This window comes from Oncorhynchus mykiss, chromosome 7 (genome assembly GCF_013265735.2).
Source record: "Oncorhynchus mykiss isolate Arlee chromosome 7, USDA_OmykA_1.1, whole genome shotgun sequence".
Lineage (NCBI taxonomy): Eukaryota > Metazoa > Chordata > Actinopteri > Salmoniformes > Salmonidae > Oncorhynchus > Oncorhynchus mykiss.
The window spans coordinates 58119586-58138912 of record NC_048571.1 but is presented as its reverse complement, the minus strand read 5'-3'; the positions used below and the strand labels follow the sequence as shown (position 1 = coordinate 58138912).

General features: G+C 42.2%; 1 protein-coding gene across 2 annotated transcripts; it reads left to right on the top strand.

Moving 5' to 3' along the window:
- Positions 1-234: 234 nt before the first annotated feature.
- LOC110528056 (claudin-19) lies at positions 235-17357 on the top strand. Of its 2 annotated transcripts, none has more exons than XM_021609843.2 (5): positions 235-1247; positions 10449-10613; positions 12386-12470; positions 12590-12736; positions 16233-17357. In XM_021609843.2, the coding sequence occupies exons 1-5, from the start codon at positions 1025-1027 to the stop codon at positions 16279-16281; spliced, it is 669 nt and encodes a 222-aa protein (XP_021465518.1). In that variant the 5' UTR covers positions 235-1024; the 3' UTR covers positions 16282-17357. The 2 variants fall into 2 exon arrangements, with proteins under 2 accessions (XP_021465518.1, XP_021465519.1); XM_021609844.2 differs by having other exon boundaries at positions 15610-17357.
- The last annotated feature ends 1970 nt before the right edge of the window (positions 17358-19327 follow it).

The following is a 19327-nucleotide window of genomic DNA, read 5'->3' as shown; positions in this document are numbered from 1 at the left end:
TAGGCTCTCCATAACATGAATAATATTGATCATAAAAAGTCTCTCTCTCTCTCTCTTTCTCTCTCTCTCTCTCTCTCTCTCTCTCTCTCTCTCTCTCTCTCTCTCTCTGCCTCTCCTTTCCTCCTCCCATTGGTTGTACCTAGAACACTGAAAGAGCCAATCAGAGCTCAGCTCTCGGCCCACTCTGTGCCCAGCCTGTCAGGGGCTTTTTGTGTGCATAAACTTTTTCATTTTTTTTCTTCTTATTTTTCTTATCCATCGTTCAGCCCTCGGAGTGCGGAGCATGCAGAGAGATTGTTGATGAGAGAGAGAGAGAGTAAGGAGAAACCATGCAGTATCTGAGGCAACCCAGTGAGCCCAGTGACCGAGCCTGACAACCTGATCCCCCCCGGACAACCAGGGAACAGCAGTCTGGTCAACCACAAGACCCGGTGACACACACACATCTCCAACTGGAGAAAGAGAGAGAAAAATAGGAAAAGAGAGAAAGAGAGGGTAGACCACCAGATGTGTGAGAGAGAGCAGAGAGAAGGAGATGCTCAGAGGGACCGGACAGTGACCAGGAAGGAGACCATAGGAAGAGAGAGAAAGGAGTGCGACCACTGACAAAACACATGGGGTTGTATTGAAATCTGGATTGTTTGTAAAGTGGTGTTTGACTTTTGGTTCTGTGCTTCTGTTAATCTGAGAGACAACAGGAGTTCTGAGAGAAAGTTCTGTGGTACGTCCTGCCTACAGTACTGCCTCTTTGTGGAAGCACTGCGCTACACGACTGCTACAGGTGTTCTGAAGAGGTCCAAATATTCACCTAAGAGAAGGAGCACAGAAATAGGACAGACACATAGAAAGGAACATAGAAAGAACACAGAAAGGAACATAGAAAGAACACAGAAAGGAACATAGAAAGAACATACATTTAGAAAGAAAGAAAAAAATACTTCAGAAAAGCCCAGAAGAACAAAGAGGGTAAGAGAGAGAATAACAGGTCTAGAGACAGACAGAAACAGATAGACGAAAAGACAGGATGGCGAACTCGGGTTTCCAGTTGCTAGGTTACTTCCTGGCATTGGGTGGTTGGATAGGCATCATCTCCACCACTGTGCTGCCCCAATGGAAGCAGTCTTCATACGCGGGTGACGCTATCATCACGGCTGTGGGGCTCTACGAAGGCCTGTGGATGAGCTGTGCCTCACAGAGTACGGGACAGGTGCAGTGCAAGGTGTTTGACTCCATGCTGTCACTGGACGGTGAGTAGGACATCGCAATGGTCACTCATCCACTTGCAAGCTGTCGTAATCTTGCTTTCTATCCTTAACTTGACTTCTATCTTTCTTCTCACTTTCTCTCCAACTCTCTGCCTCAGCATTGCATCACTGAACAAATCCTCTCTTTCTCTCACTCTTTTTCTCCCTGTTTCTTTTTTAACTGTTGGCATTCTCTCATTCTCTCTAACTGCCACAGTTTGAATGGGTTGAATGAGAATGTTATTCAGAGCTGTCTTAGATGCCTGTGTGTGGACAGTTATAATCTGTCAGTAGAGTTGGTCACTATGAGATGCCTTAAAGCTGCTGCCTCTCTAATAAACAATCTGTTTACCCAATTCACAACATGGGCCATTAACTGTGTTGATTTATAGAGAGTATTTTTCTAGTAACAGCATGATCCTATTATCAGTTTAACTTATTGTATGATTCAGCGACTAAATGCACAAATACAAGACAAAACAATCTAACTAATCCATCTGTCTGGGACACATTAAAGTCAGGCATAAATTAATCAGATAAAAAATGCTGCTGTTGACATGTTTAATTAAGAGACAGACAGAGGGAGAGAGGGGGAGAAGGAAAGGGAGGGAGAGAGAAAGAGAGGGAGAGGGAGCAAAAAATAAATAGAAGAGAGAGAGAGTAGGAGAGAGAGAGAGAGAGAGAGAGAGAGAGAGAGAGAGAGAGTAGGAGAGAGAGAGAAAGGGAGAGAGAGAAAAAATAAAAAGAGAGAGAGAGAGAGAAAAAATAAAAAGAGAGAGAGAGAGAGAGAGAGAGAGAGAGAGAGAGAAAAAATAAAATAAAAAAGAGAGAGAGAGAGAGAGAGAGAGAGAGTAGGAGAGAGAGAGAGAGAAAGGGAGAGAGAGAGAGAAAAAATAAAAAGAGAGAGAGAGAGAGAAAAAATAAAACGAGAGAGAGAGAGAGAGAGAGAGAGAGAGAGAGAGAGAGAGAGAGAGAGAGAGAGAGAGAGAGAGAGAGAGGAATGTGGGGTTCTGGCATAAATTATCCCTGAATATGAGGCTCCTGTCATCTCCAAGCTGTTTAGAGTAGACCTACTGACTCATAACTGATGACAGGTCATTTACATGAATTCACCTGTCTATTGTTTCTACTGGTTACCACGTTAGAATTACTAATGGAAGGTTACAGGGGGAGGACTTGGTCAGATAATTTGTCTGTAATTCAGGAAAACACCCTTTGGAGTTTTCTGTTTTTCTTTGTGGTTGATTAAGAAACACGGATGCCCAAGTTAATCCCTGTGACGCACACCGCCCCAAAACAACAAACCACATGTTTGGCCACTGTGCAATTAATTATATCAAAACATTTTCTGTGGCTTTCGCTGTGAGGGTGAGCTGGATTTTACGTCTCCTTTGGCTCATCGGCGTAATAAAAACAGAGTATTGTCCCTGTGATGAATAGTGGTTGTTTGGAGAAGAAAAGCCCAGTGTTGAGCCATACACCAGAGATATTCTCAGAATGTCTTCCCCACACACACGCATTGTTCCTCTCTGGCCCTAACACCGTGTGTGTGTGTGTGTGTGTGTGTATGTGTGTGTGTGTGTGTGTGTGTGTGTGTGTGTGTGTGTGTGTGTGTGTGTGTGTGTGTGTGTGTGTGTGTGTGTGTGTCTGTTTGTATGAGTGGACAATGAGCGAGTGTGAGCAAACAGCATTACATACTTTGGGGCCAACGCTTGATAAGTTTATCCCGTGTTTCTGCTACTTGTTGCTGTCTTTCATTCCAAAATCTCTCTCTCTGTTATGGTAAGGTTAAACTTGGTACTGGTCTTGGATGCATGGTGTTTATGTGTGTCTGTGTGTGCTCGAGCATGGGTACTGGAGTTGAATGTCTGGTGAGTGTATGTGTTTGTTAGGCAGTTCCTGTAGGTATCTTTCATTAATATAGTGTGCTAAATTAACCCTTCTCCATCACTACACAGCATGAGGAACATGTGATGAGGACTAAATGTTCAGCAGACTGTGTTGTTGGAGTGTTGGAGTGTACCAAAGCACTGCAGTGGAAGCTGATGGACTTTTTCAGCTTCAGCTTCGATAATTAACATATCGAAGCTGTTCTGGGAGACTTATGACAAGGTCTGGACACTAGACTGACAAAAAGAAGGATACTACTCCCTGTGCATACTGCACAGGTCCCGGGGACTCTTGTTTCATTCTAGTCTGAACAGTGGTGCTGAAGGAACAGTTCTTCTTCTACTTGTTGCAGTTTCAGTCTCAGAGGCAGATACTGCCTGGTATTGGTCACAACCCACCTAAGCTCTCAGTTCTCTGGGCTCTACAGTATTGAAACCTCTGTACTGCACTAGAAAGTGTACAATGCCACACCAGCACTAGTGCTATACAGGACATAGCAATATAGGACAACATAAGGCATACAAGACAATATAGGTAGATTTTGGCCAACTTTAGAGGGATGCTATATAGCTGCTTCTGAGCATTCTATTCAACCAGTCATGATGAGATCGCTGAGCTGTTATGGGTCAAGATTTTACAGGAGATGCTAATGGCTGCAATGGAATCATGTGATATCATTTCAGTGATATCATGCTTTTTGGATGACAGTAGTAATTGCCAAAGTAACTGCCAAAGTAATTGCCAAACTCTCTCTCTCTCTCTCTGGCTCTGGGACATATGAAGCAAATACATCCAGGTCCCCCGTATAGCTAGGTTACTGTGCTACTGTAACCAAAGTGTTTTGTTGCCAGGTTTGAGGAACGGGGGATCCCATTGAGGTGAAAATCAAAGATAGTTTTCTCTTTTGACAGCTTAGTGTTAAATACTGCAGTGAGTCCAAGCTGCCAAACTGCCAAAGGGGGAGGAGTTGCAATCTACTGCAGAGATAGCCTGCAAAGTTCTGTCATACTTTCTAGGTCTATGTCCAAACAGTTCGAACTTCTAATTTTAAAAATGAATCTCTCCAGAAATAAGTCTCTCACTGTTTCCACCTGCTATCGACCCCCCTCCGCGCCCAGCTGTGCCCTGGACACCATTTGTGAATTGATGTGCCCCCCATCTAGCTTCAGAGTTCGTTCTGTTAGATGACCTAAACTGGATATGCTTAACATCCCGGCAGTCCTACAATCTAAAGCTAGATGCCCTCAATCTCACACAAATCATCAAGGAACCCACCAGGTACAACCCTAAATCCGGAAACATGGGCACCCTCATAGACATTATCCTGACCAACTTGCTTTCCAAATACACCTCCTCTGTTTTCAATCAGGATCTCAGCAATCACTGCCTCATTGCCTGTATCCGCTATGGGTCCACGGTCAAACGACCACCCCTCATCACTGTCAAAAGCTCCCTAAAACACTTCTGCGAGCAGGCCTTTCTAATCGACCTGGCTCAGGTATCCTGGAAGGATATTGACCTCATCCCCTCAGTAGAGGATGCCTGCTCATTCTTTAAAAGTAATTTGCTCACCATGTTAGATAAACATGCCCCGTTCTGAAAGTGCAGAACTAAGAACAGATAGAGCCCTTGGTTCAATCCAGACCTGACTGCCCTTGACCAGCAAAAAAACATCCTGTGGCGGACTGCAATAGCATCGAATAGTCCCCGCGATATGCAACTGTTAAGGGAAGTCAGGAACCAATACACAGAGTCAGTCAGGAAAGCAAAGGCCAGCTTTTTCAAGCAGAAATTTGCATCCTGTAGCTCTAACTCCAAAATATTTTGGGACACTGTAAAGTCCATGGAGAACAAGAGCACCTCCTCACAGCTGCCCACTGCACTGAGGCTAGGTAACACGGTCACCACCGATTAATCCATGATAATCTAAAATTTCAAGAAGCATTTCTCAACGGCTGGCCATGCCTTCCTCCTGGCTACTCCAACCCCGGCAAACAGCCCCCCCCCCCCCCCCCCCCCCCCGCAGCTACTTGCCCAAGCCTCCCCATGCAAAACATGGACCCGGTTCACCAACTACTTTGCAAGCAGAGTTCAGTGTGTCAAATCGGAGGGCATGTTGTCCGGACCTCTGGCAATCTCTATGTGGGTACCACAGGGTTCAATTTTCAGGCCGACTCTTTTCTCTGTATACATCAATGATGTCGCTCTTGCTGCGGGCGATTCCCTGATCCACCTCTACGCAGACGACACCATTCTGTATACTTCTGGCCCTTCCTTGGACACTGTGCTAACTAACCTCCAAACGACCTCCAATGCCATACAACACTCCTTCCGTGGCCTCCAACTGCTCTTAAACGCTAGTAAAACCAAATGCATACTTTTCAACCATTCGCTGCCCGCATCCGCCCGCCCGACTAGCATCACCACCCTGGACGGTTCCGACCTAGAATATGTGGACAACTATAAATACCTAAGTGTCTGGTTAGACTGTAAACTCTCCTTCCAGACTCATATTAAGCATCTCCAATCCAAAATCAAATCTAGAATCGGCTTTCTATTTCGCAACATTGCCACCTACACTCACACCGCCAAACTTACCCTAGTAAAACTGACTATCCTATCGATCCTCGACTTCGGCGATGTCATCTACAATATATCTTCCAATACTCTACTCAGCAAACTGGATGCAGTCTATCACAGTGCCATCCGTTTTGTTACCAAATCACCTTATTCCACCCACCACTGCATCTCTAGTCAGCTGGCCCTCGCTACATATTCGTTGCCAGACCCACTAGCTCCAGGTCATCTATAAGTCTATGCTAGGTAAAGCTCCGTCTTATCTCAGTTCACTGGTCATAACAACACCCACCCATAGCACACATTCCAGCAGGTATATCTCACTGATCATCCCCAAAGTCAACACCTCATTTGGCCGCCTTTCCTTCCAGTTCTCTGCTGCCAGTGACTGGAACGAATTGCAAAAATCGCTGAAGTTGTAGACTTTTATTACCCTCACCAACTTTAAACATCAGCTATCTGAGTAGCTTACCGATTGCTGCAGCTGTGGATAGTCCATCTGTAAATAGCCCACCCGATCTACCTACCTCATCCCCATACTGTTTTTATTTTATTTACTCTTCGGCTCTTTTGCACACCAGTATCTCTACTTGCACATCACCATCTGCTCGTTTATCACTCTACTGTGTCATTGAATTAATCTGCTAAATTGTAATTATTCGCTCCTATGGCTTATTTATTGCCTACCTCCTCATGCCTTTTACACACACTGTATATAGACTTTATTTTTTTCCTACTGTGTCATTGACTTGTTTATTGTGTTATTGGCTTGTTTTATTGTTTACTCCATGTGTTACTCTGTGTTGTTGTCTGTGTCACACTGCTTTGCTTTATCTTGGCCAGGTCGCAGTTGTAAATGAGAACTTGTTCTCTGGCCTACCTGGTTAATAAAGGTGAAAAAAAAAGAAAAAAGAAAACACAGACTTTGGCATGGTTAGATATTTAGAATCTCAGGGTAGGATATTGGCATTAAAGATATTTAAAATATTTTCTAGTAAGACATGTGAACTGTTGAGGAATGTTTGGTGGCAACATGGAGGATAGTTTGTTGAACTCTCTATAGCTCTGGATATTACAGTGGAATATCTGACCTCCGGCCCACACATGCTGATGAAATGGTGGATGGTCTGATGTCCCCCCTTTACATCACACCATGCCCCATCGCCAGTTTCCCTCCTGGCCATTGTGAGGACATCAGTAGAGTTAGTAGCAGCTATGTACTGGCACACATTCTCCCCCCTCTCTCTCTCTCTCTCTCTCTCTCTCTCTCTCTCTCTCTCTGTCTCTGTCTCTCTCTCTCTCTCTCTCTCTCTCTCTCTCTCTCTCTCTCTCTCCAGTATCTCTCTCTCTCTATTTCTATTTTTCTCTCTCTCTCTCTAGTGATTGATCTCTCTCTCTCTCTCTCTTCTCTCCCTCTATCGTGATCGAGTGTGGTGTTGTTTCTTGTCAACTGGACAGGAGTGCTGAAATGGCGGTTCGGCACTATAGATGTAAAATATGCATCTGAAGCTGAAGGCTCACATGACAATCATCATCCACATATCTGCGCCCCTGAACTTAGCTTACACTATTCCACAAAGCCTGTGTCACACTGACATTTACATGAATAGAATGAAGGTAGAGTTGTTGAAACAGTTTTCTGTTTTGGTGTTGGCAAAACCAATGTTAGGTATGAAGTCACAAGTGATTTCACAAAGGACAATGTCCATCGTCCACATCCACATCCAGTTTGTGCTTGGCACTGCCAGCCTTGGCATGGGTAGGGAGGAATACACACACACACACACACACACACACACACACACACACACACACACACACACACACACACACACACACACTTGACTCCTCTGTTAGTCCATAGATCAGAGTGGTGCCCTGTAGGGCCAGCCCAAACTCCCCACACACTTATAAAAAGGAAAGAATGGATGAAAGGGAGAATAGAGAAAGAGAAAATAAAAGCTTTTTCCTTCATAAAGTATTACAATTCTCCTTCAAACGGATAGTGCCACACATCAATCTAACTTCAAAGCTCGTCTGCCCATCACTACCCCTTTCAGATCAGGTTCTGAAGTGTAATTTATTGCCAACTATGAATGTGCAAGTGTGTTTTCCCATCATAAAGGTAGATTATTACTGTACTTAAGTTTGCTGGACAGATTCTCCAGTTGTACTTGATGTACATTTTCTCATACTGTCAGTGTCAGTATTACATTATCCTATGTAGTTGTACTATCTCATTCTATTCTATTCTATTCTATTCTATAATGTATAGTAATTTAGTCTGCCGTAAAGATGTAGATATGTGTTCATTTGGTTCATGCATGTGGGTTTTGTTGTGTGAGAGAGTTGATCTTATGTTGAGCTGTGAACCTGGATAAAGGCTAGAATAGATTTTAGATCTTGGTGTGAGTATTAATGCTGTGTGAGTCTTGTACCAGTGTTTTTTTCATATTGTGTTAGCCTTGTAGTCTCTTCCGAGGCTGCTGTGTCAGTTTGTGTGTGTTGCAGGCCACAGTGTCTGATTGCGGTGGCGACAGCCCTGTGAAAACAATCGCGCTTTGTGACAAAGCCACACTAATCCCACTGTGTGAAACATGTAAAACAGGCCCTCCTACAGTGTGTGTGTGTGACAGAAAATGAGTGTGTATGTTTGTGTGTATGTAATTTCTTCCTACAGAATGTGTCCATAAGTTCGTGTGTGTGTGTGTGTGTGTGTGTGTGTGTGTGTGTGTGTGTGTGTGTGTGTGTGCGCGCGCGTGTGTGTGTGCGCACGCGTGTGCGCGAGCGCATGCGTGCGCGTGTAAAGATGTAAAATGTCCCGCCCACTGAGTTATGTGGGCACTGATGTCTGTGTGGGTTATCCATGGAATTCTGAGCAGTGAAACCACTGTGAAGTTATTTGGAATGATTAAGAGGGACAGTTAAGTCAAACTCTGGACTAAGGCTGCCGTTATTATCCCATTTTGGAACATGGAAGTTAGAAACATAATGAGTTCATAAAGAGAGAGATAGGGAAAGAGAGAGAAAGAGAGAGAAAGATAGAGAGAGAAAGGGAGAGAGCAATAGGGAAACAGAGAGAGAGCAAGAAAGAGGTGGATAGAAAGAGAGAGGGAGAAAAAAGAGCCAAAGAAAGGAGAATGTGTGTCTTTGTTGTCTCCAGTTTTGTGTAAAGAAGTTGAATTATGATTTCATTTTGATTTACAATGTGGTGGTTGTAGTATAGTTTTGGTTGGATTCTTTTCCAGTGATGCTTTGCACAGCAATCCCACTGAATACCTTCCATCCTAAAGTGGCTTAACTTTCTTCCACTCCCGTTCTGCTCCAATTGAACATCCGATACTGAGAAATCTAGAGCTTCAATACCCACGTATAGATATTCTATATGAATATACCCTGTGTGTAGATATTCTATATGAATATACCCTGTGTGAAGATATTCTATATGAATATACCCTGTGTGTAGATATTCTATATGAATATACCCTGTGTGTATATATTCTATATGAATATACCCTGTGTGTAGATATTCTATATGAATATACCCTGTGTGTAGATATTCTATATGAATATACCCTGTGTGTAGATATTCTATATGAATATACCCTGTGTGTAGATATTCTATATGAATATACCCTGTGTGTAGATATTCTATATGAATATACCCTGTGTGTAGATATTCTATATGAATATACCCTGTGTGTAGATATTATATATGAATATACCCTGTGTGTAGATATTATATATAAATATACCCTGTGTGTAGATATTCTATATGAATATACCCTGTGTGTAGATATTCTATATGAATATACCCTGTGTGTAGATATTCTATATGAATATACCCTGTGTGTAGATATTCTATATGAAGATACCCTGTGTGTAGATTTTCAGTATGAATATACCCTGTGTGTAGATATTCTACATGAATATACCCTGTGTAGATATTCTATTTGTATATACCCTGTGTGTAAATATTACATATGAATGTACCCTGTTTGTATACATTCTCTGTGAATTTACCATGTGTGTAGAAATTCTATATTTTTCTTTAAAAAAAAAATCATTTAACTAGGCAAGTCAGTTAAGAACAAATTATTATATTCAATGACAGCCTAGGAATAGTGGGCTAACTGCCTTGTTCTGGGGCAGAACGACAGATTTTTACCTTGTCAGCTAGGGAATTCAATCTTGCAACCTTTCGGTTACTAGTCCAACGCTCTAACCTCTCAGCTACCTGCCGTGTGTAAATATTCTCTATAAATATACCATGTGTGCAAACATTATATTTGAATGTAGCCTGTATGTAGATATTCTATATGAATATACCCTGTTTATAGATATTCTATATGAATATACCCTGTGTGTAGATATTCTATATGAATATACCCTGTGTGTAGATATTCTCTATGAATATACCCTGTGTGTAGATATTCTATGAACAAACCCTGTGTGTAGATATTCTGTGTGTACCATGTCTTCTCTCTGATCTCCATCTGAAGCCGAGTAAAACTGCCCTAACAGACCCTCTTTCTTCCCACTTTCTATAATTCCCTTCACCCTCTTTCTCCTCTTCATCCCCACCTACCCTCCCTTCTATATTCTCCCTCACTGCTTCCTCCCTTTTCACCCCCCCATGTTTCCCCCTCTCCTCCTTCTTTCCTCTCACCCCTCTAACCTCTTTCTCCCTTTAACTACCTTTTATCCTGTCCTCATCTCCCTGCTCTCTCTCCACAGTGCACATCCAGACGTGTCGTGCTCTTATGGTGGTGTCCGTGCTGCTGGGCTTCATAGGAATGATAGTGAGTGTGGTGGGGATGAAGTGCACTAAAGTGGGCGACAACAACCCCATCTCCAAAGGACGCATAGCTGTGTCTGGAGGAGCCCTCTTCCTGCTCGCAGGTGAGATTTCTGCAAGGTGACCCTCATGTGACTGTCATGTGATTAAAGAAACACACACAATTTTGGGGCAAGTAAAACATCTCCAAGGATCACAGCTGGAGAATTGCAGATGTTAGTTGGGTCTTGGGATCAGAAAGTCTCCAAAACTACGATCAGACGACACCTACATAACCACAAGTTGTTTGGGAGGGTTGCCATAAAATTTCCTTTGCTGTCATACAACAACAAACTCAAGCGCCTACAGTTTGCCAAACGTTACTGGGACTTTAAATGGGACTGGGTTCTAAGGGTCAGATGAGACCAAAATAGAGCTTTTTGGAAACAAACACCAGAGGTGGCTTTGGCGTAGACAGAAAGATAGCCATACAGCCCGTTTTGTTCATATTTACCAAGGGTGCCAATATTAGTGGAGGGCACTGTAAACTCATTTACAACTTAAAATGCTATTAGAAAATGTATACAGGTAAAGTACCACTCTTCAAATGTAAGGTTCAGGCACTACAGTGATTTATAATCTAATTTACAGGTAACTGCCCAAATAAAGGAAACACCTGAGCAAATGAGGGATAAAAAGTATATTGAAAGCAGGTGCTTCCACACAGGTATGGATCCTGAGTTAATTAAGCAGTTAACATCTCATCATGCTTGGGGTCATGTATAAAAATGCCCAGTGGTGTCACGATCGTCGCAATAACATTCGGACCAAGGCGCAGCGTGATATGGATTCCACATATTTTTATTTGTGAAACGCACAAAAGCAATTAAGAATACTCGAAACGTGATGACAATGGCGTGCTCACAGGCAACTACATATAAACAAGATCCCACAAAACACAGTGGGGAAATGGCTGCCTAAATATGATCCCCAATCAGAGACAACGATCAACTGCTGCCTCTGATTGGGAACCATACCAGGCCAACATAGAAATAAAACAACCTAGATTACCCACCCTAGTCACATCCCTACCTAACCAAAATCGAGAATAAAAAGGCTCTCTATGGTCAGGGCGTGACAAGTGGCCAGAAGAAGAGATCGTATTGACTTTGAAAAAGGGGTTTCAATGGCGCATAACGGGTGTGTGCGTGTCTCAATCACCAGATCTCACCCCAATTGAACACTTATGGGAGATTCCAGAGTGACGCCTGAGACAACGTTTTCCACCACCATCAAACAAAACACCAAATTATGGAATTTCTCATTGAGAATTGTGTCGCATCGCTACAACTAAGTTCAGGAAACATGTAGAATCTATGCCAAGGCGCATTGAAGCTGTTCTGGCTCGTGGTGGTCCAACGTCCTATTAAAACACTTCATGTTGGTGGTTCCTTTAGTTTTGGCAGTTACCAGTAGGTTGTTATCTCTCTATATTCAATGGTGTTTACTCTTTTACTGCTGGAGTATATTCATTTCTTGCATTCCTTTGACAAAATTCTCTCACCAGGGGCTTTCTGGGTAATTAGGATCCCAGCTGTAAACAGGAATGGTGATTTTGGAACGATAAGCTCCCCTGACCTCAGAGACAACTATGAGCTTGAGAGAGATAGAAAAACAACCTCAGAGTCATTACACAAAGTGTTTCACTGCTATGTGTGTGTGTGTGTGTGTGCTTCCATGTGTGTGTCCTTGTTCAGTGTCATAATTTGATGTTAATAAGCTGGGTTGAAAGCAATAACATTTTGGGGACCTCCATTCTCTCTCTCTCTCTCTCTCTCTCTCTCTCTCTCTCTCTCTCTCTGTGTCTCTCTGCCTTGCTGACTCTCTGTCTCTGCAGGTCTGTGCACGATGGTGTCTGTGTCCTGGTACGCCACTCAGGTGTCCTATCAGTTCTTCAACCCAAACACGCCAATCAATGCCAGGTAACCCTATCACACTGGTCACACACTGTATCTATCTCAGTTAATGTCTGATACAGATATCATGTCTATAACACTGTCAAGACCGATATTGAAGACACATTTGACCATTTCCGCTACAGGTATGAGTTTGGGTCTGCCCTGTTCGTGGGATGGGCGGCGGCTAGCTTGACTGTTTTGGGCGGATCCTTCCTGTGTTGCTCCTGCTCCAATGAGGAGAGGCGAGGGCAGCAGTACTACCGCCAATCACAACCATCCACAGCCAGGGAGTACGTGTAAACTCCGCACACCTCCCAGCAGCCACACAAACAGAGAGCAGAGACCACTCTTTGCTCCTCACCCGTTTACATTTTACTCATGCGTAAAGCTTACAAACACTTGCACACACACACACACACACACACGCACACGCGTGCACACACACACACACACACACACACACACACACACACACACACACACACACACACACACACACACACACACACACACACACACACACACACACACACACACACACACACACACACAGTCTCCACCAAGCATCCTTTGGATTTTAGAAACCCTTAAGAATTCGGATGACATTTATTCTATAGAACATATTGTTGAGCGGAAACTTTTATATTTTATTGCAATACATGTCATTGACAGGATGGTGATCTTGCTCAATTAACCTTTTAAATATTTTATGTGAATAAAATCTGTCATGTGGCTTAAAAGACATTATACCATAGCATTGTCGAATCCTCTTTTCTGATTGGCTTGAATGGGATTCTAGAGCGTGCATTATTTCCCTATAATGCACGGTATATTTTCACGGTAGAATTCAATGGCTATAGTTCATTTTTACATGTTTTATTTGAGCTGCTTTTGAAAGCAAAAGTCAAATTGAAAACATTATTGTCATTGTTGAATTACATTTTTAGCTAGGACTGATGGTTTGGTTAGCGAAACTAGCAAGTCTGTTTGTTTGGTTAACACAGCAACTACAGTCGCTATCTAGTAAACTTGCTAGCTCCTTCAGTAGATGTTGAATACATTTCTAGTGGTAAATGTGTTAAATTATAGCCATGGTATAAAAGGGATAATCAACTCGGGGCTCTATGTGTTCTCTGGAAAATAATGCAACTCGTTGGAAGGTCAGTTACACTCCGCTTGCGCGTCAGTCATTATTTTCCATAGAACGCATATTCCCTCGTTGATTATCCCTTACTTAAACATTATTTAACGTATACTGGACGTTTGTCTTTATAACCTCCTGAATTTGACCGTAAGATACAGTTGATAATTCAGTTTTTGCACTTTAATAGACGTGAATAAAAAAACTATTTGTGAAACAGTCTTCCTCTATGCAAACTAAAACCAAACCAATAAAGTAATGCCAAAGTAAGTTACTGTGTAGAGGAGCCATAGGTAATGCCTAAAGGTAAATTGTGGGACAAATATGATCGAAGAAAAAATACAAAAAAAAATACAGTTTTGTCTTTTCGTGGCTTTGGTTAGCATGTCCTATGCTTCCTGGTTGGAGCTGTGTGTATGTGTGTGTTGCGTTGTGGCCTTTAACACTTAAACATTCCAATCGAATGTAGTTGGTGACACTATATGAAGGGCTAACCTGATTAGAATTGAAATCAGTTTCCACAAAATGATTCCTCTGAACATCTTATGAGGTCATCAGTTCGAATCAGATGAAAAGGAAAGGTAGAATATGTTGTGAGCTAACAGAAATGTTGTTTTAATGAGAGAGAGATGGCCATTATTGTATGCCTTAACATCATGCTTCATTCGTTAACACATCCAAGTCTACACAATACCGATCATCCACATGTTATATATCTCAGAGAATTATTGGGGTAAGGACCACTGGCTGTTCTCTTATAAAAACCAACTGTTATAAAAAAACAGAGATTCAGTTAAACTCAGGGGTTTATTATTCTGGTGTTCTATAGACAAACAACTCTTATAGAAAACCTTAATTTTCATTGGACATTCAAGATCCATTTTGTACTACTCTATTCTATGCTACTAAATACCATTGTATGTCCATCTAGCCACCTGAAATGAAAGTATACAGAAATGATCTGCTACTGTAAAAGCCAGTTATGATCACTATAAGATAATTAGCTGTGGTCAATGTGATATCAAGCTACTTTTTGGGCAGTTCCATTAGATTTGTTGTGTTTATTCTGGATTTAAAAAATAAAAAAAATTATTAATTCAAGGCAACTGCAACATACTGTACTTTCAGTCATTCTCTAAGCCTTCACTCGTTATGAGCCCATCTTCAGCAGATGTCCTCTAAGAGTCATTACCAAAGGACAAACATGACCAAACTACCTAAAAGCCCACTTCAAAGATAATAGAATGAAATATTTGAATACGTTTTTTGTTTTACTTTATGTGCGTACCTATGGTAGGTCTAACTGATGTGAAACACATGTACTACGCTAGTTTATTGACCAGGACTTTTAATTATTGATATTGCTTTTATAAACAGTATGTTTATTTGTCTTCAAAATGAGCAATAAAATGTTGAAACACCAACAACATTTTCCAGAAAAGTTCTTCTTTTTAAGACCTCCCCTCCCAAAGTACTATTACTGTGTGCTTCAAGTGACTAGGTATGTCAACAATAATGTACGATACTGTATACTAGCCGTCAAATAAGATTCTGGTTCCAACACGACCAAACTGTTTCCAAACAAAACAAAACAAAACCAACAATCATAAACCCAACAGATTTGGACATCATATCAGATCTATTCCATGCCATAGAACACATGATCGTAACAAATTATCTGTGTGCTGTGACTGACGAGCTTCCGCTAACTTCTCCATCATTCATCCTCCAATGCTTCACTTAGCGCCAACATGCTTTCCATTTCAAAAACACTGCATGAGCACCTAGAATCAACCATCTTCACTCATTAACCACAGAGCTAATGAAATCCTGGCTAGCACCTCTTTTCATGCATCCTTACCTAACATGTAGCATCAAGCACTCATTCACTCACTAACACCAGAGAGCTAGCTGCCTGTAATGATGAAGCAGTGAGTTTTTGATGTGTCTCTCTCTCCCCTCTCGTCTCCTCTCCTCTAATGCTGTTCTTCTCTGCCTGTCTTCTTCTCTTCCCTAATTCAGGGCAGAGTTGTTGAGTGAGACTAGTTTCCCTGACTGACCACCCCCTGCCTTTTTTCGAGGACTGTCCGAGTTACGCTCACTGTTTCCCCTTTCCCTGTTCCTTCCTAGATCCAAAATGTGGACCCTTGTTTCTCCGCTATAGCATATGTCGCACCCCTCTACCTCCCTCCCACCAGCCCCACATTCCCACCAACCCCACACTCCCTTCCTTAATGTCTGCACCTTATCTGTCTCTGATATTAAGTTATCGGTCAACAAAATTTCCGCCACACCTTTAAGAGCTTGCCACTCCCCTTTCCCACACCCCCTTGAGGTTGTTTGTAAATATGGACTCTGAAAGGAGAAGTATGGCTAGGTGGTTAGACCCCACCTTTCAGACTAGAGGGGTGGCATTACTGTATTTCATCCTGTGAACCCTTTACTAGAAACTCCATTTTGTCCTTTTATCGTTTTTTTACTGAACTTTAATTGTATAGGTAAGATTTGTCATGTCATGTTTTATTGATTTCTGCTTCACTGATATCCTATGATTTCTGGGTTTGTAGATATGTGCCTTTTGGTTTTGTTCTCTGAGAATACAAGTGTACATTTACTGAAACATGTTTTTTTCTTTTAAATTGCAGACCAAATGTTAAAAGTTCCCCACCAGAGAAAAAGGAGGAATACTTATAGTTTGGGCGACTCCTTTGGCCCCACGATGTGTTAGATTGTTGGCAAAAGGCAAGAATCTGTCTAACAGAAACAGACAAGACACTGTCTCAATGAAAACAAAAGCAGACAAGACACTCTATAGGAAACACACTCTCAGAATGTAACAAAATAAACTCAGAATACACTTTTGAAGTAATACATCTCCAGACCAGTATTTTATCATTCTTAAAGATGCCCATGTGTTAAATGTTTAAATGTATTTTAGAATCTATTTTGTACTTTATAGTATTTTATAGTAGAGTGTTGTTACAGCAATATGCACAGGTATTGTCCGTGCTCACCTATGACATATAACTGTTATTTGGAAAATTGAGAGTGAACCTGATTCTGTACTACTACACAGAAGTGCCCAGGTGCATATACCACCACCTCCAGCCTTTCTGCTACATATATGCTCTACTGCAGTGCCTTATAACGTGTGTCTGTGTGTATGTTTTTGACTGTTATACACGGATTCCGCAGTGTCACATCCTATATGGATGATGCATATCGTACCCGTATTGTAAAACATATCCATGCTCGTCTTTTTCTCTTGCATTAAATGAACCATTCAGACAAACTGTTGCATGCAGTTTTATCTCGGAACATAGATGTACTGTAGCTAGTATACCACTTAAAAAACAACAGAAAGACAGATTTGTAAATGGCCCTAACTGATGAAAGCGAAGGCACACCTTGTCAAAGCTGTGAGCCTGTTTGGAAGTAGTACATGTACTGTATCCCGGATTGAGGTTATTATACCTGCATTCTGTTTAGTTAAGTGCCAATATGATTTATTGTGGATGGAAGAGATGTTTTGTTAATGACTATGGAGGATATTCTGTACTCCAGGTGCTGAAAGCACTGTCTCCCGTACAAGCCCTGTATTGGCCAGTTTGCAGAATGTAATCAGGTCAATCGTGTTTTTCTGTTGCATACATTTAGTTACCATATATTTTCTTGATCTAATATTCACTATTATTATTTTACTGTATGTATCATCTCATTTAATGTATACTCCTGTCTGTTTCTTTTAGAATAAAGTAAACGGATAAAAACCTTGTGTTCATGCTGTCTTAAAGATACACATTCACCATCACACACCTGCACCACGCACACACACACACGCACGCACGCACACACACACACACCTGCACCACGCACCCACACACACACACACCTGCACCACGCACACACACACACACACACACACACACACACACACACACACGCACGCACGCATGCACACACACACCTGCACCACGCACACACACACACACACACACACACACACACACACACACACACACACACACACACACACACACACACACACACACACACACACACACACACACACACAGTAATATGAGTCAGGTGTGTGGGCAGAACAAGGCCTCTTCCTGGAATTTAGATATGATTTCACACCTCCTTACCCCTCCTTTTCAACCTCCCTCTCACCTCTCCCACTTTCTCTCTTCCACCCCAAATACCTCTCTTGCTCCCCGTCGTTCAGTAATTGCAGACGGTGGAATTCCAGTTCTGCCTCAATAGGTCTTCTGTATTCTCAGAGTCATTATCAGTTAACATGCACAACCACCCCCACCATATACACTACATTACCAAAAGGATGTGGACACCTGTTCGTCCAACATCTCATTCCAAAATCATGGGCATAACAGTTTTTTCCAACTGCTTACACACGTTTTCAAAACTGTCTCCTTTTTTCAAAACTCTACACACAATTCCCATAACTGAACACACAAAATGCAAAATGCCTCACATCTCCTTCAAAATGTAACACTGCATTCAAAATGCCATAAACACATGTCAGAATGAAGCATTTGCATCAAATGGCAAACACTGCTTTCATAATAGTACATTTTTGGATATACCATGTAAACACTGTTGTTCTAAATCTAAAGCTATTTGGTCTTTCATAGGCTTATATCTACATTTCAATACAATGTTCTACAGTGAAAGTAATCTGCTGAGAGGGGTAACAAGTACACTGTAAACACCAATGCAATGTAGAAACAGAAAATATTTATTAGGCCAAACATTACTGTTGTATACAGTAGCATACAACAAAACCATAAACATATGTAAACCAAAAGTATATTCTTTAGAATACAGTAAAGAACACAATTGTGTGTATGGGGTCCCGGGGGGGCAGGCCAGGAATTGGTAGGGGGGGGGGGGCAGTCACCAGTGCTAAGCTACGCTTCATCTCTTCTCCGGCCTGGGTCTGGCCACAATACTTCGTCCACATCACAAGTCTCCTAGCATGGCGTATCCAACCTTGGACAGAGGCAACCTCTATGTCCCCACATGTGTCCTCCATTGCTTGGAGAAGCGGCATGCGGGCATAGGGTTGGCGATCATACACTTTCCAGCGCCAGGCTGAGAAGAATTCCTCTATGGGATTTAGAAAAGGTGAATATGGGGTTAGGTACAAAGCTACAAATTGTGGATGGGTGGCAAACCAGTTTTGGACCAGAACAGCCCGGTGAAAACTAACATTGTCCCATAAAACCACAAATCTAGCAGGCTCCTGATCTGGATCAGGGACAAGCATTGTGTGTACGGACCCAGTGTGGCATTGTGATGGAGGACCCCGTTTTGAGTGATGGCAGCACACAAGTGTTGCCCTAATCTCATCAGAGATGGCTCTCCTTCCTTCTCTTATTTGCCCTTGTCCTCTTCTTCCTCTTCCTCTCCCTCTTACTCCTCTTGCTTTCTGTCCATTGTTGGCATCCATATTACCCCCACGCTGTCCAGGGACATTGGTAATTGCCCTCTGTCCTATTACATTTCTTCCGCAGCGCCTGGTTTTGGTGAGGTTGAAGCCAACCTCATCCAAATAAATTAATTAATGGCGAATTACATGGGCATCCAGCTCCAATACTCTCTGTAACAGACAAAAGGATATACAGATGAGTAAATAGGGTATGTCTGAAGTACTGGAAGTTGTGTTGCATACATACCTCTACAAAGTCATGTCGCATATTCTTGACTCTGTCAGAGT